The 24,799-nt window shown below is 38.0% G+C and overlaps 1 protein-coding gene across 2 annotated transcripts in view; it reads right to left on the bottom strand.

The window, feature by feature from the left end:
- Window positions 1–24,799, bottom strand: part of LOC126248817 (UV excision repair protein RAD23 homolog B-like) — a 153,902-nt gene that overhangs the window by 8,136 nt on the left and 120,967 nt on the right. For both annotated transcript variants that reach the window (XM_049950228.1, XM_049950227.1), the window contains one exon: window positions 274–401. In XM_049950228.1, coding sequence (XP_049806185.1) covers window positions 274–401 — 128 coding nt within the window. The remainder of the gene's footprint in view (window positions 1–273; window positions 402–24,799) is intronic.

Here is a 24,799-nt window from a genome sequence, read left to right as displayed (position 1 = left end):
TTGTCTTGACCAGTGAGAGTCAAAGAGTCTACAAAGTCTATTGGTTCCTCTCAATACCTGAACATTCTATAACTACATGATACGGTCTTCCTCAACAGAGGTTTGACAACTGTTGATTTTAGGACCAAGGTGTACTTGTACTTGTTACAGAGATCTATGAGACCTTCTCCACCTGATCTCACACACACACACACACACACACACACACACAGAGAGAGAGAGAGAGAGAGAGAGAGAGAGAGAGAGAGAGAGAGAGAGAGAGAGAGATCTTACCCTATCAATTGCCTCACGATCCTGCTGGGTGATTTGTATTGGGCCAGGTGAAAACAAGCCTCCCTCCTCGGAAGCAGCACGAGCAGAAGATTCACGAGTACTATCAGTTCCAGGAGTTGATACTGGTCCTAAGAACAGCATTCATTTCACATAATTACTCACAACACAATACAAAGGTGTGATGTTTAGTGTATGTTGCCACACAACATCCTCTAAATTGTAATTAATGTAGTTAAATTATTGAAATAATTTAGTTCAAAACTTGAAAAATCTTCAATCTTTAAAGTATTAGATCTAGAAAAAGTTTTTGTTTCAAATCTATCCTTAAATGTTTTCACACATTTAACATCATAGAGATCATAGGGACTGCAAAGCCATTATTTACCCAATCATTGACTTGTATGTGACATTGTAATTGCTATTAAGAGTTTGCTGTATCATTTTTAAACTGCAAGCACACAAACCTTCATCTTGTATATTCTTCACAGTGATATCTAATTCAAAATAAAATCAAGTTACTACCAGCCTTAGAGTGTAATTTTATATTGTACTACATACCAACAGTTTGTAGATAACATTTGTTGAATTAAATGAAAAATTCTTTCAAATTCACAGTGATGAGGTGGTACATTTTATTCATGCATAATGGTACTTTATTCCACTATTTAAATTTTACAAAGAACTATATATCAAAATTATGTTATGCTCCCAAGAATTAGGAAACAAAGGGAAAGAACTACAAAATCCTGGAGTTTTCATACTTGCAGATTTTATCAAAATCTTAATGTGTGTCCTGAAACCATACTTGTTAGGATGATGAATGCAAAGAGACTACTTGCTATTCAAACCACATATGATCAAGAAGAATGTACAGTGGTAGTTTTAACTGTCAAATAACAATGTGTCACAAACACCAATGTGTTTCAATAATGAATATTAACAAAATTGATGAAGCAATTATTTAGTCACCACCACAGCTATTATCACAACAAAACACGTTATCCTGGCCTAGTTACAACACTAATGAAGAGACTCAATTTCCTTATGGTGTAGACATTGTTCTCTTTGTAAACTGTGTCACCACATAATAAATGCAATTTAAAATTTAGACTAATATAGTCTACCGATTTCCTTTTCCTTTATTTTCACATAAGGGAATTAACTACCTTCGCAGTTCTGCATGCCAATACAGGAATTGTTTAGTCATTCAACAACAGGGCACAGGGCACTGAAACTCTTATCAGCTAGTTGAGAATAAACTTAATACACTAAAATGACCACGTGAAGTACTACATACAATTTTCATGAAATCCAGGACACAATGACAAACTTCTAATTGAAACCATTCATTAGTATCTTTTAAATGAGATCAGAACCTAATATAGGTGGTAACTAGGTAATACGTCCTTAGCGGTGTTTTGCAAAAAGGAAGAACAGTCTCAAGAAACAGACTCAGAAATCAGTACGAGACGGCTTTAAAAACAATTGAAAGTTTATCCCTTAACCTCTGTCTGAAGCAACACACTTTTTAATTTGTAATATTTTGCACACCAAGATGGCATTGAAACTTAAAATGTCATAAAAAGTTTACAATTATGTCAAAACACTGAAATAAGCAGTGTGCTTTATTGCTGTGCCAAGGTGAAGTAACACAAAAATTTTCTGTTTGGATCCCACCAGCACATAACATATCCTGCCCCTGTCACTTTTTTCAATAAGTTTTGTTCAATTCACAAAATATTTTTTGCAAGAGTTACTACTGGTTTCTGCCTTACTAGAGAATCTGACAGAAGGAAATAATGTTTTACAGCAATACGGCTTCACGAAAATGGTACAAGTTGCTTGCAGATGCTGTACTCGGTTCCCAATGATTGATACATCTGCAATTCAGGCGATGAAACTGATTCGAACTAAGCAATTTCTTCTGACATGATGACGAATCTGAGTTGCGCGTGTTTTCACATGGAATTCCTGAAGATAATGAAGTCACAGATCCAGACCCAGCGCGATTTTTACTTTGGAAAAAATCCTTATTGGACAGGGTGTAAAATACAAGGCGTGGCTATAAAATAATGTGACTGTTGCTTTAAAACATTTTATCAAGAACATGAATACTTAGTTACTCTGACCCTCAATATATTCCCCTCCTCTATACATATAGCACTCCATGCAGATTTTTCACTGATTAACACACTGACGCAAATCTTCCTCTGTGAGGTCCTCTTCCACTGCTTCAACAGACAGAAATCTTGTTCCTTTTAATGTAGATTTGCCCTGGGGGACTAGATAATAGTGACATGGTGCTAGGTCAGGCAAACACTGAGATGCTGTACTTTATTAGAAACCTGTTAACAGACAATGTGCTATGAGCTGGTGCATTGTCTTTGATGCAGAACTCATGACTTGTTCTTTGACAATTTGGGTAGTTTTTTCTATTTTCTCACGGAATTGAGCAAGAACCCCACGGAAGTAATTCTGATTACATATGATGTGTCGGTTCTTATCGACATTCCCCAATAAACAGACACTGTTTTGATACTGCGGCCAATGATCACTTCAGTGCAGCTGCTCACCATGCTTTAACTCATGGGAATTGGCTAAATGCTGTGAGTAATGAGGATAATGGGCGAGGGCACTATGTCAGTAGTGTGTGGGTAAGTTGAGAATTTCGGAGTGCTAGTGTAGTCTGTGCACTTCCATATCCGGATGGTGCAGTGTTCAGTGCCTCTGTCTAGCAAGCATGAGACCCGAGTTCGAATCCCGGTCTAGCACAAATTTTCAACTTTCCCAATTGATTTATCAATGCCCAGTGGCAGCTAATGTCAATAATTCCTTTATGTCTTAACTTTGATTAACAGTTTTACCCTCAAGAAACGAGCAAAGACACACAATTCCACAAATATGATTCGTATAATACACCCAATCAGTTGCCAAACGATTTTACTTAATCTGGTTTCAATACTAACTATGGGTGTCTTCATAAGAAAAACCAAAAACTATTACCTATAAATGATTACAAAACTGTTAGTACAGATTAGAACCACGAATAGATGGTTAAAATACCAAACAAATTTATGAGGTTGGCTATACTCACATGTTTTATGAGGAAAATGCCCTCATTATATAAAATACGTTAAAAATCCCATTTAAAACCATACACAAATTACAAGTATTGGAACTGACATAACAGTGGCACTTGTCAGTAAACATTATAGCTACATGACATATCACACTGTGCAACGCTGAAGGTGGTTGGAGGAAACAGGCACTGGAGATGACATCAGTCTGAGGCTCACAGGTCGAAGTTGCCGCAATGTGTACACGAAACAAGTCGTGCCACCTATTAACAGTTGAAGAAATCAAGTGCTTACATTAAGAACAATATTTGAAACAGCATATAAGGGTTCATCTCACACATCAACAGCCAGCATTACAATTTTTTAAATTTATTTTATTTTTTTTATTTCAGGACAATGCCATACCAAATATTCTATACATTTTGTATGAAAACAAATTAAAAAGTAATAATGAAAAGAAAAGAGGAAGAAGAGATTTTAGAGGCTACTCTGAGGAAAATGAGGTGTCAATTTTAAGCATTTCCAAGTAAGGGCCTTTGTACCATTAAAGAAATCTTTATTACGCAGTGACAACTGGTCATTCAGAATGAAACTGGCTTTAAGAGAAAGGTGTTTGAATATTTCTAATTCTTCGAAGATATTATATCTGAAGCCTTTCTTTTCTTGTGTAGTAGACTGAAATCATGAACTTCTTTAGGCTTGTGGCCTGTAATTAATAAATCATCAGCAAAGGTGAGTCATATATTTGTACCTTTTCTTCTTGAAATCTAACAATTATTGCTCATTCTGTCTGTCCCATGCAATGGCTGGATGTGTGTCACAGCTAATTTTGTAGAAACCTGAGCCTTGTAAGGGAGAATGCACTAGTTTCAGAATACAAATAAGATTATTTTTAAAACTATTTTATAGAAAATATACTCTGCAATCATATTTGTTTTGGAGCAGAAGCTCGATCCTTTAAGATACAGGCGCTTCATTCCGTCTGTTATTTTTAAAAATATTGTCCACTATGGTTGGTTCCTAACCATTTTGACTGAGAGACTTCTAATCAAATTAACTCAGCATTGGGATTTTCATCAGATACAGGAGTGGAAACAGCTCTATGGATGGCAGAATGAAGAAAGACTTTTTTGTGAAAATGAGGGTATGCTGAACAGGACAGTACTATTTGATTGGTGCAGGTTTCTTTAGGAAAAATATTGAAAGAAATTCTGTTATCAACTATTGTTAATATTATATCCAAATAATAACTGATATAATTAATTTTTGAGCACATATGTGAAAGTAAATTTTTTGCGAAGTTCATTAAAGATTTAGAAGAGATGATCAGTGTCTTTATTAGGCCCTCTGTAAATAACCAAAATGTCATCTATGTATCTGGTGTACAAAAGAATACCTACAGTCACTGCTGAAAAATTCTTACAAAATTTTTCTTCTAAGGAATTTATGAATATGTTTGCAAGAATACCAGCAAACAGAATACCCAATGTATGACCATTGGATTGCTGATACAATTGTCTGTTGATTTCAAAATAGTTATGTTTCACCACAATTTGAATTAAATTCATGAAGTCAGTAATCTGCTCATCAGAAATCTCTCTTTTCTGAAGACGTAAATTTTTCCCTACTATAGCTTAAGTGTATTTTCACAGGTATGTTCATGTAAAGATTTTTGAAACAGAACGGTAACAGCTGGGTATTTTGATCAAAATGTAAGCATTTTATTTTCCTAATGCGATTTTGACTGTTGGAAATTGAATGGCAAGTTGGATGATTATTTTGTGGACTTTAAACTGGGAACATAACTTTGTAGGTTGAAAGTTCATGTTAATCAGGTACCTTTTATGAAAGGGTCTGAGTAGAAATGTTTTGCATAATTAATAACAGATCTAATTTCACATTGCAAAACTGGAGTGGGGTCCTCATGCAGCTTGAAAATAATGTTTTCCTCAAAAAACTGTTAAGTTTTTGTTACATACTCCTGTTTCCATACTGGAAAGGTTGAAAGTATAATGAAGGCCTAATTTATATGATTAAAATTTGACTGCAGGAAAAAAAACTGGTCTCAAGAACATAAAAATGGAAAGGTCTTTCCAGACCAGTAAATCTCAATGTGTGCAATATTGTAAGCAAACATTTAGCCAATTTTCAAAGTACAGTTAATTGTGATAAAAAATTAAGAACATTAACATAACGCTTAAAGAGAATCATGCATTAATAAGAAAATCTGATAAAGACAATGAACTAATTGTTGCAAGCAAACACTAGTATGTAATGAATCCCCCTCTTTTTTTGAGAAAAACAATACTTATTTAGCTAAATGAGGACTCACTCAAGTTTGGCAAAGAGAAATTAGGTCCAAAATTAATGATTCTAAATTTCTACTGAGACTGTTTCATAAAAGACAGCTGATTAACATGAACCCTAAACTTCCAAATTTACGTTCTCAGTTTAAAGTCCACAAAAATGGTCATAAGATTCGTCCAATTTCTAATAGTATAAATGAAATGACACAATTTTATAGAGACTTTACTAGTCTCTACATACATAAAAAGTATGAATATGATTTTCACAATCTAGCAAAGTTTCTTCATGACAAGATAAAAAAGATCTTATGCCTTTCAAAATAGTTATTCAATTTTCAACAGTCAAAATCGCACCAGTAAAATAATAATATACTTACATTGTGATCAAAATACGATGATGATATTGTTCAATTTTAAAAATCTAAACTTTAACTACAGTAGAAAAAATTTACATCTTCATAAAAAGAAAAGAGATTTATGATAAGCAGACAACTGGCTTCTCAAATTTAATTCAAACTGTAGTCAAACACAATTATTCTGATTCCAACGGACAGTTCTATCAGAAATCTTACAGTCTTGCAATGGATAATCCATTAGTTAGTATTCTTGCAAATACAGTCATAAAGTAATTAGAAGAAATTGTTTTTAAAAACTTTTCAGCCAACACTCTAGGTATTTTTTCATATTCCAGGTATGTTGATGACATTTTGATTATTTACAGAGGGCCTAATAATGGCACTGATCAGCTCTTCAGAATCTCTAACGAACTGCACAAAACAATTACTTTCACATATGAGCTCAAAAATGAATTCAGACAGTTAAATTATTTGCATCTAATGTTAACAACAGTTGATAACAAAATTTCTTTCATTTTTCAAGAGCATCTCTTAAGGGAAAAAGGTACAAATATATAGAACTTGGCTTTGCTGATCATTTATTAATTACAGGCCCTAAGCCTAACACTACATAATAAATATTTCTTTAATGTTATAAAGCCTAAAGCTGACTCCTCTCTTTCCTCAGTGTAGACTATAAAATCTCGTCTTCCTCTCTCCTTTTCATTTACTCCACTGTAATTTGTTTTCACACAAGATGTATGGAATATTTGCTATTCATTATCCTGTAAAATTGTTTTTGTGTAATAGTGGCCGCTCACTTGCATAATGAACACTTATGCGCTATTTAAATATTTTTTTAATGTAATCAGTTGATTTCTTTAGCTGTTAATAGATGACATGACTTGTTTCATGCCTACGTTGTGGCAACTTTGGTCTGTTAGCCTCTTCGTCTGATGTCACCTCCAGTGCCAGTTTTCTGGTTCAAATGGCTCTGAGCACTACAGGACTTGACATCTGAGGTCATCAGTCCCCTAAAAATTGAGAACTACTTAAACCTAACTAACCTAAGGACATCACACACATCCATGCCCGAGGCAGGATTCGAACCTGCGACTGTAGCAGTCGTGCGGTTCCAGACTGAAGCGCCTAGAACCGCTCGATCACATCAGCCGGCGCCTATTTTCTCTAACAGCCCTTAGTGGTGTGCAGTGTGCTACACTACGTAGCTACAGCTTTTACTATTAAGTACTATTGTTATGTCAGTTGCAATACCTGTAATTTTTTAAGGTTTTAAATGTGATTTTACCAAATCACCTTTTATGATGAGAGCATTTGGCTCATAAATCTGTTTGTCAGTACCCAAGTATAGTCACCTCTTAAGTTTGTTCGGTATAATAACCATCTATTCTTGGTTTTATTCCATGCTAATGATTTTGTAATGATGAAGACATGGGCAGTCAGTGTTGAAATCATGTCAAATTAAATCTTGTTGCAACCAGTTGGCTGTACTACACAAAACATATTCTCCTATGGTTGCTGGTTCACACCTACGTTTAAAATTGTGATTCAATGAGTACTGAAAATCTATCATAATATTTGAAAATCTATCATGATTTTGAATCCTCATTTGCTCATTCAAGCTTTTTCTGCTCTCAGTGAAGTTGGGCCTTCCAATGCACTGACTGGCTGTTAGTTTCTGGATTGTAAGTGAAAACCAAGATTTGCCACATGTTATCACTCTTTCCAAGAAATTAGGATAGTTTTTAGTGGTATTAAGTGTCAGCACAAACAGTTTCACAAGTTTCTTTTTCTTCAATTGTGAGAATTTTTGGCACCTGTTTCCCCAGACAGTTTTCTCATGTTAAGTTGGTTATGTAAAATTCGCCTTACGCATTCTTGATCAATTCCTACAGTTTCAGCAACTGATGAAATACTCTACCGATGGTCAGACTGAATCACATTAGCTAATTTTTCAATATTTTCATTAGTTTTTTATGTTTACGAGCATCCCGGGTGTGAGACATAAACCGTCTTTGCCATACACTTATTTCAGTACAGATATGTTTCAGTTGTTGCTTTTCACGTTTCTTGTGAAACTTCACAACAATTTTTGTGCGGCTGTGGGGGGTGGGGGGGGGAGGGGGGGGGGGGGGAAGGCTCTTACACAAATGAAAGCCACAGTCACACTGATTTGTCTACATACACCAGAGAAACGGCATTTGCAGTGACAGATTTAGCGACAAGATGAGTAGGCTGGAGCCTAGGTCGGCAGATTTTACAGGCGGCAAATTTGGGGCCAATTTTTTATTTTGTCTGTCACAGATTTAAGAGATTCATATTTATATACCTAAATGTTATTAGGTCCACACAAACAATTCAACATGTAATATGTTTCACCGCTTAGATAAATTTTTCTACAGTTTGCATAGTTGCATTTGGTTGCAGTGCAGGAACGAGTGACACGACCGTTCGCTAAGTGTCTGACAAATTTGACAGCACGAGTGTGGCACAGCCACTGCAGAAGGAGCCGAAGCAGGGTCGTGATGCTATAGGCATATGCTGTGTGGCGGCACATAGTTCCAGAGAGATGAGTATAGAGCAGCTGATACAAGCAGGGAAGTCCCATATTGTATTTACTTGGGGGGGGGGGGGGGGGGGGAACCACCTCGGTTGATTGCATCCTGCAATTTATAATACTATGTGGCCACGATAACGTGATGATTCACGTGTTGACCACTGGGAATGGCCTTGCTACCACATTAATGCTGTTGAGGGGAGAGGAGTGGTAAAGGGAAGGCAATGTCTGCTGCTTGCAGCGGTGCTAGCACCGTTACTCTTGTTACTCTTAACAACATATGCAGTATATAGGCAGCTTAAAATTGGCAGTGCTTGGAGACAAATGAGCATCTTCCAACTAGTGCCAATTTTCTCTGCTTGTGCGAGCAGAAGTGCAATCGTCAAGTTATCGTGGCCTAGTAATACTTATGAATATTTCTCTGGCACAATTTTCTGGTTGCGGGCTAAAATTATTCAAAGTGATTTGTGGATTGCACAAATAATTTCATAAGATAATATTATAGTAGGTACGAAATCATCATATACTACAATAAATCACCTGTAACAAATCAGTAAGACTTAATTTCATTTGATACATAGCCATTTCAGAAGCTATGCAAAGAAATTTCGATTTTTTTTTGTTATATCATGCTTAAATAAACTTCTTGTACTCATGTTAGGTCATTATTCAATGCCTGAAGCATGAACAAAAGCTACTACTAATTACGTATGGGAAATAAAACTCCCAATGTAATCGTTTTTATTTCAGTTCTTGGATAAAAATTGTTAGAATGAATGATGGGAGAAAGTGACTTAGCGGAGCTGAGTATTTAAAAAAACCGGATAATACATCTTCCCAATGAGTACCTTCCAAAGAAGAATGATAATGAGGTGAATGATCGAAACTGGCTGGTTTATTCTGAAAGTAAAAGATCTGTATATTGCGGGTCTTGTTTGGCATTCAGTCCATTGGAGAATAAGAATAAGTTTGAGAACGAAGGATTCAATGACTGGTAAAATGCACAACACTGAGTAGTTCAGGATGAAAACTCTGCGTGTCATAAATCTAATTTCCTTAGTGTGGAAGTTAGAAGTGAGACTGATGGCTGACTCAACAATTTACTCTATGTGCAAATTGTTGAAGAAATTACTTATTGGAGAAACATTCTGGTTGGTTGGTTGATTTGGTGGGAGGGGACCAAACAGCGAGGTGATCGGTCCCATCAGGTCAGGGAAGGAAGTTAGTTAGTGCCCTTTCAAAGGAACCATCCAGGCATTTGCCTGGAGTGATTTAGGGAAAACACGGAAAACCTAAATCAAGATGGGCAGATGCAGATTTGAACTGTTGTCCTCCGGAATGCGAGTCAAGTGTGTGAACCACTGCGCCACCTCGCTCGGTGAAAAACATTCTGAAGAGTGTTGTTGCCATAGTGAAGCGACTGTGTTAAAGAGGCCTCTCTTTCAGAGGAAAAAGTGAAAAGTTTGGTGATCCGCATAATGGAAATTACTGTATGATTTGGGAACCATTTGGAAGTACCAGTTACTTATCAAAGACCATTTGTGATGAGTTTATTTTCTTGATAGGTTATAATGTCTTAAAACATATTGGAGGTAAGATAAGAAGAACAAAATATTTTTCCTTAATCATCGATTCAACACCAGATACAGTACAAGTGGACCAACTTACCCTCCTCATTAGCTACTTTTTGGAAACAGGTGAACAGAGTGAAAGATTTCTCAAATTTTTGCCCTCAGTGGGACATAAAGCCAAAGAAATGTTTTCTGCCATTATTTCAAAACTCAGAACACTGGGCATAAATACTGAAGACTGTTGTAGACAATCATATGATAATGCCACGAACATGTCTGGCGTGTACAATGGTTTACAGACAAAAATTCAAAGGCATGCACATTTTGCTTTATTTTTTTGTCCTTGCTCTTTGCACTCGTTAAATTTTGTGACAAGTACGGTTGCTGAATCTTGTACAGAAGCTTGTTGCTTCTCCATGTTGCTTCAAATTTTGACACAATGCTGGCCAAAATTAAGGACTGAAATAGAGAAAGGGGAAATCTTAAAGAGAGTAAATCCGACATGTTGGTCAGCTATAGAGGACACTTGTAGAAATTTGAGAGATTTTTGGCATGGAGTCCTTAAACCTTTCGAATCAATATAGAATAATTGTACCGAAAAGCCTGGATCACGAAACGAAATGACAAGAAAAGCACTGAATTTAGAAGAATAGGAAACTATATTAATGGTTGCTGTGTGAAATGTTTTTCTGGAAAGGGTGAACAAACTGAATGTCCAAATTCAGGTTTATTTTGCAGATTTGATCACTGTCAACCATCTTTGCAAATCTCTTCGCAAGTTTTTTGAAGATGAATAAGAAAATTTTAAGTACTTTGAAGAAAAGGTGATGGAACTGAATGTGTCAAAGCAGTATACAGAAGACATGAGAAAAAGACAACTGAAAAGCACAGAAATTTATGATAAAATGCACAATAAAGAAATGAGAATGACTGTGAGTGGTACTTTCAGGGTTAGCACATTTCTTGTCCTTGTTGGTACACTCTTATCTGAATTTTAAAAAGATGGCAGGAGGCTCACAACAGGTTCAATGAAAAGTTTTCATTTCTGACCAAACTGAATCATTAACCCTCATGGAAAAAGCCCTTTTCTCCGAAGAAATGTATACTATTGATTTAGAGACTGACTTCGTTCAAGAATGCATACATTTTCAATGCCACTTTTTTCCTGAAATTTTTTTGTTAAAACCAGATTCTGGATAATTGAAAAGTCTATCTTTGTTCCTGCGAAAACAGAATTTGCAAAATGTTTATCCTAACTTGGATACAATAGTTTGCATGGCTCTATGTATTGTTCGGGTGAGAGATGTCTTTCTTGCTTTAAACAGGTGACAAATTATGCTCTTTTGTGCATACAGTCACAACCAATGTACAAGATTCCATACAATGATATAATTGATGATGTTGCAAAACGAAAATCGCACGAAGAAGTACTGTAGAACTTTCGTAACTTAATTGAATTTCATTATGATCAGCTAGATTGTTACCAGATAATTGAATACATTGTTTTTAAACTGTAAGTAAGTGCAATAATGCCCGCCCGGCTAGTCGCATGGTCTAACACGCTGCTTCCCGAGCAGGAAGGCGTTCCGGTCCCTGGCATGAATCCGCCCGGTGGATTAGTGTCGAGGTCCAGTGTGCTGGCCAGCCTGTGGATGGTTTTTAGGACGGTTTTCCATCTGCCTTGGCGAATGAGGGCTGGTTCCCCTTATTCTGCCTCAGTTACAGTATGTTGGCGATTGCTGCGCAAACATTGTCTCCACGTACATGTACACCATAATTACTCTACCATGATGCAAACATCTAAGGTTACACTCATCTGGTATGAGATGTTCCTGGGAGGGGGGGGGTGTCCACTGGGGGGCCGAACCACACAATAACCCTGGGTTCGGTGTGGGGCAGCGGTGGGGTGGGTGTACTGCTGTTGGGTTGTGAACCACTGACGGCTGCAGCTGGACGAAGCCTCTCCACCGTTTCTAGGTCCTCAGTTTAATACACAAGTGCAATAAAAATTATTTAAGTACGTTTACAGAAGGCACATTGTTGTGTAAGTAATACTGAGGCATACCTTACGCCCCGTTATTAGTAGTACATGATTGAGCTTTAAAAACAATTTCTTGTGCAATCTTAACTAAATTATTGGGTTGTAAAAATAATCTAGGAACTGACACATTGCTCCCATAATTCACAATCAGACTAATTACAGGAAAAGGTGATGTAATTAGGACAACTGCACAAATCATAAAGTTACAATTTCACTGACAAAAAATTATAACTAATTTGGTTGTGAAGTAGGGCATCAAATTGTAGTGGTCAGTAGGGGCGGCAAAATTTTAATAGCCTATTGGTGACAAATGTGTAAATCCATCACAGCGCATTCAACTGAGAAGGCTTCACCCTCAAAACTACTGGTTGTTCATCTTTGGTGCATGCACATTTACTCTGTGACAGGATCAGTACCATTATTTTATAGCCGCACTCTGTATGTACACCACATACCCAAATGCGAGCTGAAAATGTTTTTGATCTCTTTCCAAGACAGAAAATGTCATAAGGAACAGTGGACCTGGAAATATAATAGGAGCCAGGTATTTGTTTGCAAATGCTGTCTATTATATTTTCATATAGAAATGGCAAAATAAGAACAAGCAGAGGAAAGTTCAAGATACCCTGGCAATCTTGAGCCTGACACTACTGAATAAAAGGCATTTATTTGACTACTATATTTTTCAGAATTTATGAAGTCAGGTCATGAAGCTGATTCACATTGTCTGCTTTATACAGGACTGGTAGATGGACTTTTAGTACAATGGTAAGTCATAGATTTTTTTCCATTTTAATCTTCTCTGATACTGATAACTTGATAGAATACTTATGTGTTTCTACAAAAACTGTGAATTTGTATTGATACCTACAATGCAACATGATCCTGAAATGAGCATAGAAAATGGAAAGTCAGATGTGACAAATGACTGCAACAGTGCTAATGGCGAGGCTGATGACCTGGATCAACTTTGCAGTAATTATACACTATGCATGTGACCCACAAATTGCCCTATGGTAATATTTTCTACTGTCTTGAACACTGATGGGGGTAAACAGTGTCAATATTCTGCAGTCAGAGGAAATAAATAAATCGCAGAGAAAAAAAAAAAAAAAAAAAAAAAAAGATCTGACTCACCAACATATGGAGTTCTTAAGATATGTCTCAGATTCCTCACAACTTGCAAGGAATCGTATACACATTTTAGTGATGGGTATGCATCAACACACTTTCAATCAAAAAGCACAAATAAAATCAAGGTGTGAGATGTGATGTGTGCCCAAGACATGCAGGACACACACACACACACACACACACACACACACACACACACGTGACAAAAGTCATGTGATACCTTCTAATATATTGTTAGACCACATTTTGCCTGGTGTAGTGCAGCAACTCGAAGCGGCATGGACTCAAAAAGTCACTGGAAGTGCCCTGCAGTTACACTGAGCTATGCTGTGAAAGTGTTGCAGGATTTTGTACACAAACTGACTTCTCCATTACATCCCGATAGAATTAATGATTAATGTTGCACAATCTGGGTGTCCAAATCATTCACCCGAATTGTCCACAATGTTCTTCAAACCAATCGCAAACAAATGTGGTCTGGTGACATGATGCCTTGTCATCCACAAAAATTCCATCGTTGTTTGGGAACACAAAGTCTATGAGTGGCTGCAGATGGTCTCCAAGTAGCCAAACATAACCATTTACAGTCAATGATTGGTTTCGTTGGTCCACAGAGGAACCACTACATTCCAAACAAACACAGCCCACATCATTATGGAGCCACCACCAGCTTGCACAGTGCCTTCTTGACACTGAGGGCCCACGGCTTTCTAAGGTCTGTGCCATACTCGAACCTGACTATCAGCTGTTACCAACTGAAATCAGGACTCATTTGACCAGGCCACATGTTTCCAGTCATCTAGGGTCCCACAGATATGGTTACGAGCCCAGGAAATGCGCTGCAGGTGATGTGCTTGTTTGCAAAGCACTCACTCCGGTCATCTGTTGCCATATCTCATTAACACCACATTTCGCCACACTGTCCTAACATATATGTTCAGTGTACATCCCACATCAATTTATGAACTTATTTCACGCAGTGTTGCTTGTCTGTTAGCACTGACAAATCTACACAAACGCCGCTACTCTCAGTTGTTAAGTGAAGGCTGTCGGCCACTGCGTTGTTCATGGTGACAGGTAATGCCTGAAATTTGGTATTCTCAGCACACACTTGACACTGTGAATCTTGGAATATTGAATTCCCAAACAATTTCCAAAATGGAATGTCCCATGCCTCTAGCTCCAACTACCATTTGGCGTTCAAAGTATATTAATTCTTTTTGTGCCAACTGTTATCACGAAGGAAACCTTTTCACATGAATCACCTAAGTACAAATGACAGGTCAGGCAAGGCACTGCCATTTTATGCCTTGTGTATGCGATACCGCCGCTATCTGCATACGTACACATCATTGTCCCATGACTTTTGTCACCTCAGTGTGTGTGTGTGTGTGTGTGTGTGTGTGTGTGTGTGTGTGTACAAAATGTGCTATACTTTGATCATCTTGTCTTCTTATTATGCGTGTAATATGCCCATTTTGTGCGCTAAAAATGCAAGTAATTAAACCATATCAGAAAGAATTTTGTATATTTTTACAGATTTCACGCAAAAAATAACTTTTTCTTATTTGTCAACTTTACATCGAACCTCATTTTTTTATGTCTGCGTGGTTCAACATGAAGTCAGTGGGGTTTTCAAACACCAGCATAGTTAAGGGTTAGACAAAATAAAAGCTTACGTATTACACATTGCCAGATACAAGTAAAAACAAAACAACCTTTGTATTAGCAGCTAAAAACCTCTACTACAGTACAGCAAAGCACAGGTGCTTAAATGGAAGGCCATACTTCGCTTATAAAATTTCGTGACTGAGTTGATTAAACAACAGAAGGTATTTCTTTAGAACATGTGTCAACAAGCTTAGTGAATTACTTGGTAATGAAAAATTTAACATTTATTTCAGGAAGCTATTCACATAACAAACAGATGTGTCCCATCACTACTGAAATGGCTGACTATAATTCAATTAAAATTACTTGATAGCTGACATCTGTCATTTGCCACTACAGTGTTGCCACATGCTCCCGAGTAACTCTCAGTTAATGCTGTTAATGTGTAATGCGGAACAATGTCGGAAGTGATTGCTGTGACATACATCAGAAATGCAAGGTATGGCGGTACGTTGTCGATTGCCGATTGCTGATTTTAAGTGACCGATGAATGAACTGCAGCAGTCAACGCATTTTGTAGCCCTGAATGTAAACCCATGTCCTAGCTAACCACAACCTTGTGATGTGCAATATAACCGAAACAATGTCAGCCAACAGTATGCAGCAGAACTAAAATCACGATCGCTTTGTTCACAATGATTAAAGCCGACCTTTACGAGCAAACTCAAGACAGAAAAAATTCAGTTTCAGCAAAAGGAAACTTATTTCTGTCACTGGTTACTTGAAACTTGCTACATGAGCTGCCGCATTACCAACCAATGAGCAATCTTTGTTGGCATCTGGTTTGCAGATTATAGGTGACACAGGCAGATTCCAAACAAAAAAAGAATGATAAGGAGGAAAATAACGGCAAATAGAAAAATCGATACAATGATGAAAAATTACGCAGCAAATGATTAGAAAGAAATTGCATTTAAACCAATTAATTGAATAATAACAACAATAACCAAACTATTTTGGTTGGATTTAGAAATGAAACTTGCCACAATTGACAAGGTGAATGTAAAACTTTCCACACATCAGGTTAATACGATAATCACTGCGCTATGCCACATCACTGTATAGAACACTTGTATCTGTGACTGTTGGACCCAGCTGCACTCGCTCATAAACTGCAGTCTTAAAAAAATACGGTTTGATGCAATGCCGTATGAATCTTGTCGAGAGAGAGAGAGAGAGAGAGAGAGAGAGAGAGAGAGAGAGTCAGTCTTGTTTTTGGTGAGGTTATCATGTGTGATTAAATATGAAATAAACGCAGTAACCCATGATTCGGGATCTGAACACATCAATAAAGAATGCCAGACAAGGAACTGGATGTGAACTGACCAAGTGCTTTGTCTGTTTGGCAACGCATGAGTATTAACTATCAAGTAATTTTAATTGGATTAAAGCATTGCACACAGTTTCATGTCTGAAGCTCCCTTAACAAGGTAGCTCAACATTACACAACACAGAATTACCAAGTATAAAAGTCATTGGAGTCAATTTGATTACAAGATAATACAGGTAGACACAGAATGGTGAGAGTCGTTATTCCCACGGCAGGCTCCAGTTATAGTCAGAAGACAAGCATATCTCTAATCCTGATTGGTTTTCGAAAATGCACAACTTTTGATAACAAAGAAAATGCACTGGCAATAGGGAATTCACATGAATGAATCTGTACCATGACAGACAGACTAATAATAGTCTAGGGACAGTGCCCCGAAGAGAAAAATACATAGCCTGGAAAGAGTGGCAGCTGCTATTTGTCCAAATAAATATAAACAAACCTGAATTATGCAGAAAAGGCAAGTTCAAATACTAATGTGACATTGAGACTTTTTAAAATGGTTTTACTATGTCATTACAGGTTAAGCTGATTAAATTTAATTCAAATGACAGAACTCCCCCCCTCCCATGCACTCCATCAAGATTTTACAGACCGCATCATGAAAAGTTATCTTAACCATGGTGTTTCAATCTTTAGCACCTTAGCATAAAACTGATCACATTCAACAACAGATATGCTTTAACTATCATAGTTTCCATAATGTCATTGATCTGCAATCAGAAAAAAATATTAATGACAAACTTTTTTGGACAGAAGTCAGAAACTTTCAGGCTATGTAAATACTTGTTTATGTACCTTTGCTTAAAGAAGTGAGGGAGAAATGAAAACCTCAATTTCACCACATAACATTACTTTTGTCAAGCCACATCTTGACCGTTTAGTATAATTATCTTTTCAACATAATGACAAACTTAAAACTTCTAAACTAGTGCATTTTCTCTGGTGTTTCAGAATATATTTTTTATTTCATTCTTGCAATGTGTTGATGTTTGCCTGTACACACATGTTCCTCATATTGGAAATTTATATGCGTGTCTAATTGGGTGATCTCAAGTTAGTCCAATGGGATATTTAGTTTCACGATAAGTGTTAACAAGGACACTATAACACAAAGTTCAACCATTACTCAAGCAGCTACTGAGAAGCACTGCCAGATGGCATGTGGAATAAGCCAAGTCATGAAGGAATTTGTGGTGGACAGACGCTAGAAGTTTAAGGAGCTGGCAGTCTTCTTTAACCCCAAAGCATGGTAGAAAACATTACACATTACCATGTTAAGAGTATGGAAACTGAAACACCCCACCATTTTGTGAAAATGCACTTAATGTGATATGGCACTGGGCTGCACTAGAACTGCAGCCTGGCTTTGGCCAGACTTTAATGATTTTTGGAATGACACATTGAAATATCTGTAAACAACTGTTCACCATGTCTGACTGTCCTAGTGTTCTGTGCTACAACAATGCAGTAGTGCTACTAAGCCACAGCTGGAACACTAGTTAATCTGTGTTTTGATGCACCTGTTAATACATGTTGATAAAACCTACACTAGTATTTTAATGCTCACATAAAATTACACAAAGATAGCCAATTAAATTGTTTTCTGTTGGCACTTAGCATTGCATGAAATATATGATACGTAGTAATGATTTGAACTGACTTCATCTACAGATGGCAAAAACCAAATTGCAAATATCTGACGAAACACTGGAGAAAATGCACTAGGTAATCCTTGGGAGAGAGAGAGATACCTCTGTGTGTGTGTGTGTGTGTGTGTGTGTGTGTGTGTGTGTGTGTGTGTGTTTCAGCACAAAGAGTCAACGTGGTATACTTCAGGTGAATGCTGGGGAGGTTTCCCAAACCAAGCCACTACCAAATTCATTAACACATTTAATTAGGGTTATATCTCAAATGATCTAGCCGATGGGAGGGTTTTATATGAAGAGACAAAGAACTCTTAAAAATGAAAGTGAACTGGTTGTGTGTCCCAACCAACACAGTGAAGTCAAAAGACATTAAGAAAGTTTATGAATCAATTCTATGAAGTTAGTTCAAATAGGGCTATTTAACGAAAGACTTACAGTTCATGTGAAGTAACAATCTTCTGGCTCATCTATCTACATAAGATTTGATATCCAAGCACGGCAGTGATGGAAAACAAGGGTAGGTGGGAGGCAACAGGTATGCAGCCAGGTTAGTTAGCTGGAGCTTGAAGAGGGGATGGTAGAGGAGCAGTGTGCGATTTGCAGGGGGGGATGGGGGGGGGGGGATTTCCCCCCCTCTGCATCAGACCACCCCCTCCTCTGGTTTTAGTTTATGCATCCCAACCTGGGATGTTTATTTCCCATGCACTGGAGTAAAACTTTACATATAATTTAAATTTGTGGAGCCGAACACAAAGTTTTTAGTAAGTCTTACTATTAATACTACAAATATGTTTCAGTTTTCTAACATCAGAATAAGTACAGCTATTCACAAATGTGCCTCTACTTTTTGAATTCCTCTCGTATACCTGTATGTAGATGATTTCGTAAAGAAGCTTACCTATAATGTACTTTTAAAGATATAACAAGGGATGGCTTTTCTGATAGTGCATACGCGTGAATAGTGAGTTTCGGCACTAACATCTATTTATAAATAGCTGTTTAACCATGCATAACGCAACGGTCCAAGCTAGTAACATATTTAATTCTACTAACCCCCTAAGACATCCTCTCCCCCCCCCCCCCCCCCCCACTGGTAAAAGCACAAATCGTCGCACCCTGTAGAGGAGAAGGGATGACAGGAGGGGAGGAAGGTAAGAGGGGATGGTGGAGGAGAGGGGATGACAGAAGGGGAGGAAGGTAAGGGGGGAGGGACAATAGGAGGAGGAGGGCAGGGCCAAAAGGAGGAGTGTTAACTAAACTGACAAAATTGGAATGTTATTAAGGTAAAACTAAAATCATCGTGTAAATAAATTAAAATTGTGACCCGGTATACATACTTTCTATCATGTTCAAGAACAACTATACAAAGACGTTTTATTGTTCAGTCAGATTCAAAAATGAAGAATAATTGTGGAGGACGGAGGGTGGAAGCATTATGCCTTTTACTAATTCCAATGATTTACCATCAACAGTGTGACTGAATATCTGATCTTTCTGCCTATTTATGCTCAACAGATTACATTTATTCACATTTCATGCATTATCTGTAGGTCTTCACGGGTGACGTAACTTTCCTACATGCAACACTATCACCCATTCACATCCTCGTTAAGAGCTTCTGGTGTCATCCACTGTATCATTTATACACACTGTGAACAGTAACAGATTTTTAACAATTACTGGCAGTATTCTGAAGTAACTTTTAGGTATGATAATTTTAGCCAGTTAAGAAGAACCACTGAGTACTGGCTGCCGTGAATCCACAGTTCTGAAAGCTTGTATTTTGTTCACTAAGTAACAATGTGGAGCAGTGCCCTGTCTTCTGAAGTCAAGGATCATGTCAATAGTCTATGTACAGTTCACAAGTCTGATCACAAGCACAAAGGGCAAATCTCAGAGAGAGAGAGAGAGAGAGAGAGAGAGAGAGAGAGAGAGAGAGAGAGAGAGAGAGAGAGAAGGGGTGGGGGAAGAGAAGTGAGTTTAAAAAGCTTTACATTTGTAGAATATGTATTGGTTTCTAGAGAGGAGATTTTTGTTCTTCAAAAAGACTGCATATTAAAGTGTTTCATCATTCTGCAAATAACTGATGTCAGTGTTGTTGCTGTCTCCATCAATACAAAGAATGATTTGATTCCGTTCTCAAAGCTAGTCTATCTTGCCTAACTACTTTCATGTCAACAGAATTGTTGGAACTATATACGATTGAAGTTGGTTCTGTGTTCAAGTCTTGGTCTTCCTCTACAATTTATACCCTCAAACTTCACTACATTACACATTAACTATTCTTTCTGTCTCATGATGTAGCCTACACAGGACTATGACTATGTGCATCTGCTGATAGGCCTTCTCCAAAATGGCAAAGACCTGTATCTTTTTTAAAATCATTTGGTATCCTTCATTGCTCCAGTGACCTACAATGAATAGCTGCTAGAAGTGGGAGCACATTATTTTGTACAATGTGTGTAGAATTGTATCATCTCATCAGGCCCAGACGTCTTTCCTCTCTCGAGAGGGTTTCTATGACACTCTTTTCTGGAGTTACCACATTAGATTTTCTTTTCTTCTCTCAATATCTGCCTCTTCCGCAATCATGCTGGTCTGAAAGGAGGTAACTTATTATAATCATGAGGTACCCTTCACCACACACCATAAGGTGACTTGTGCAAAAATATTACACTTTTTTGTCCATCACTGTTGTTATACTGCATTTTTATAGCCAACCATCTTCTACAGTGCTGTTACTACAGAAATATTCTCATTTTCCATATCCTTTTCTAATGATGGTACTTATTTTACTTCTAATTTGCTACTCACTGCTCCTACATGCCCTTCAGATCTCCTCTTCTTCCTGTGACAACTCACAGAACACATTGCATTCACTCTATTTGTGAGCATTCATTTCTGAAAGTCTTCTCTCATGTAAATCTTTTAAAATTATTACAAAATACCACGAATTTGCAAGTGCACTTCTACATATCATACAGCTGTGGCAGAGTGGTCCATGTGGGTGTTAGACTTATGATATTAACAACTTAATAATTCGGATGCACTGCACAGACTGAGAACACAAGTAATATCATGAAATTGAGGAAGCAGAATTTTCTGGAACTGGAAATGAGACAGCTACTACTACACAGCAATTTCTTTAACCAAGTAGGTCAATAAAAATGTAATATGGCAATGGTTTACAATATAGGTACAATGCATCACAAAATTTCAGTGACTGAGAAACATTTATAATCACATACTGAAATTCCACCCAATATGTGGAAAAACCAAGACTAATTGTCGTTTTGCATGAAACATAACATGACTCCATGTGAGCTACAGAGTACATAGAAATGAATGAACATTATAAAAACTGGAAACCCAGTCTCACATTTTAAATTGAGGAGGAAGAGAGAACGAAGACAGTGAACAGAGATGAAGAAAGATGTAAATGTAATTTACAGAACTCAAAATTGTGAATGTAGGGAACAAGGCACAGAAATGTTTCCAACACCGGATGGTGCTCAGCAAAGTATCAGTTCCCACCTGTGCCAACAAAGACATCTCTTTTCTCCTACCTGATATGTGCATTTGCTAAGCTGCTTGCAACGCACAATATGAGCCAAAGCAAATGAGAGTACTCTAGTCATTGTGAAATCTCACTGGAGCCTTCAGGAATAGTCCACTACTCAGCAAAAAAGGTGGACAATTCAGTTTTTAGGTTGTTCTTTTATTAGGGAAGGCAGTTCCATAGCATGCGCTGTCCACAAGCCGAAGGTAGTCTGCAGTACAGTATCTAATTTATTATTAAATACCGCTTTAAAAACGAGAGTGCATTCACTGAGCTGAGTAAAACTCTGGGGCAGCCAAATTAATCACAGAAGATGTTTATTGTTTTCAGGCCCAGCTGTTGCCCGATAAACATCTCCAGAGGGCAAGTTACATATTTAGCTGTTTCTGTGTTTTCCTAGTAGTGTGTGTCTTAAATTTTGTGCCTGTTTTTCTATTTAAAAGGTTAAATCTCACATTTTTAACTGTTAGCACAAATTTGAGTAGTCTGTAGTGCAGGCTTCATTTCTTCTGAATAGCCAGCTACATAGCTCATTAAAACATCAGCTGCCACTGGTGACACATCAAGAGGGTAGCAAATTGCATTCTAGGTTTCTGTCTATTTTTATAGTTTACTTCTTGAGTTGGTCTTGCTAGCATGGTTGGATGCGTGCATGCCATGTGCAGATGCAAGAGGAGCTGGCCACAGTTCGAGAATAGCTGGATGCACTTTTGGTTACAGCCAGTCATCTTCAGGCTGTTGCCTCGGTGTGTAGTGTGGCATAGAATCTTACGTGTTGCATGGGACACCACAGGTGTAGCTTGTTTTGCCCACAGGCTCTGCTGCTGAGACACATTTTTGTGTATCTGACATGGTGGATACACCCTCACAACAGTGTGAGTAGTGGGCGGTAATGTTTTTGTGTCACTGCGGTGGAGTGCCAATGTGGAGGCTGGTCACCTGGCCTTACCTGTTTGCCCTGTGAGTGAACAGGTGGTCATTTATTCAGCACGGTTTGAGCAAGCACATGTGGATACAGGTTTGCTATCGGGAGCTCCACTGTTAGATGTGTTATAGAGCCCCTTGGGAAGACAGCATTCAAGGACCTCACTTGAGATGTGAAGACAGTCTTCCTGCTGCTATCAAGCATGCAGGGTGCAGTTGTCTGCAAGTTTCAGCTCACGCTGGCACCAACGATGCCTGTTGCACGGGTCCTGAGGCAGTCACCAGTTCATACAGGTGGCTGGCAGAAGGGTGAAGGTTGCCAGCAAGAGTGCGGGATGCAAGCAGAGCTCACAATTTGCAGCATTGTTCCCAGAGCTGATTGGGGTCCTTTGGTTTGGAGCCAAGTTCAGGGTCTCGACCAAAGGCTTTGTCAACGCTGTGATGGTCTTGGGTGCAGATTTCTGGATCTAGATTATCAGGAGGGGATTTGTAGGACTTCCCTTGACAAGCCAGCAGTGCACTACACAAAGGAAGCAGTGACTCAAGAAGCAGAGTACCTGTGAAGTGCACATTCCTTACACTAGGTGGTAGTTTGTGGTACTCTGATGAACACTCGCAAGTTAATATACTGAAAGGGATGTCAGACCACATTCAAAGTAAAGATATTTTGACTGTGAAAATTTCATCCATAAATTTTCACAGTATTCGTAACAAAGTTCCCAAATTTACGGCCCTCTGGGAAAGTTGTCACATTCAAATTATTCTTGGGACTAAGAGCTGGCTAAAACCCAAAGTGGGAATCTCTGAGATATTTTGCAAGTCACAGAACATTTATCGGGAAGTCAGATTAGATGTAATAGCATGGGGAGTGTTAATTGCAGTTGACAAAAATATTGTCTCTATTGCTGTCTCTGAATGTAGAAAAATATAAGTTAATGTGGATGAGTAGGAAAAACAAAACTGTAATGTTCATACACAGAATTAGTAGTATCCTGCTTGACACAGTCACATTGTTTGAATATGGGGTGTAATGTTGCAAAGCGATACAAAATGGAATGAGCAGGTGAGAATTGTGGGAGAGAAGGTGAATGGTCGACTTAGGTTTATTGCGAAAGTTTTGGGAAAGTGCAGTTTATTTGCAAAGGAGACAGTGCATGGGTTGCTAGTGCGACAGCTTCTCGAGTATTTGGGACCTGTGCCAGGTAAGATTAAAGGAAAACATTGAAGCAATTCAAATGCAGGCTGCTAGATTTGTTACCGGAACATTTGAACAACGTACTAGTGTTACGGAGATGCTTTGGGATCCCAAATAGGAGTATCTGTAGGGAAGGTGAAATTCTTTTTGAAGAACACTACTGTGGAAATTTACAGAATCGGTATTGGAAGCCGATCACAGAACGATTCAACTGCTGCCAACATACATTTCACCCAAGTTTCATGAAGATAAGATACGGGGGATTAAGGCTTGTGTGGAGGCATAAAAACAGTCATTTTTTCCACACACTATGCACAAGTGGAACAGCAAAGGAAATGACTAGCAGTGGTGCAGGGTACCCTTTGGCAAGTACTGTATGGTGGCTTGTAGAGTATGTATGTAGGTGTAGCTCTAGAATCCTTATAAGAATGTATCTAGCATACTCACTCTCAGTAACACTTTCTTTTATCAAATTTGCAATAGTCTTACTGCTCATCAAATGGGACATTATGCTGAAATTTTGCTCCAAGAAACAGACCGCAATGTGGTCTGCAGCAGCTGTAGTTCCGGCAGCACGTCATCTCCCTCATAATGGCACAGTGCATTACCTGATTCTTACAAAATGACTGACATGTAATCATGTTGTTTCACAACTGGAAACAGTTAAAGATCTACTTATATCCTGTCCAGAGCTTATCTTCCCATGTGTGAACTCCAGTGAGCTGTGGCCAGCAGGAACCTCACAGTAGCAAGGACCAGTCGCACACCTTAGCCATGGAGTGAGAGCTGTGCTAAAGGAGAAGACACTGTGTTAATGGTGTGATGTCTTTGGCAGTTTCATATGTTTTGGAGTATGCACTTTGTCCACAGTTTCATTTCACAATTAAAATAGCTCACAAACAATGTTTTCAGGAAAATATGAACATTTCACAATTGTTCGCACAAAACCTGTGACTACTTCTGACGTTGAGAGATGCTTCTCGACTCTGAATAGGATGGGTACATATTTAGGAAGCACGATGACTTGAGACTAGGTTGAGCACATCAGCAATGTTCTCCGCTCAAAAGGACACAAATCAAATTATACTAATTTTGATGAAACAGTTATTAACTTTACTGTTCCAAAGAAAGACAGAAGAATGATCTTCATAAAGAC

Source organism: Schistocerca nitens, chromosome 3, assembly GCF_023898315.1.
Source record: "Schistocerca nitens isolate TAMUIC-IGC-003100 chromosome 3, iqSchNite1.1, whole genome shotgun sequence".
NCBI classification, from domain to species: Eukaryota; Metazoa; Arthropoda; class Insecta; order Orthoptera; family Acrididae; genus Schistocerca; species Schistocerca nitens.
The sequence above is the reverse complement of the archived record's forward strand: the minus strand, read 5'-3'. Positions and strand labels throughout refer to the sequence as shown.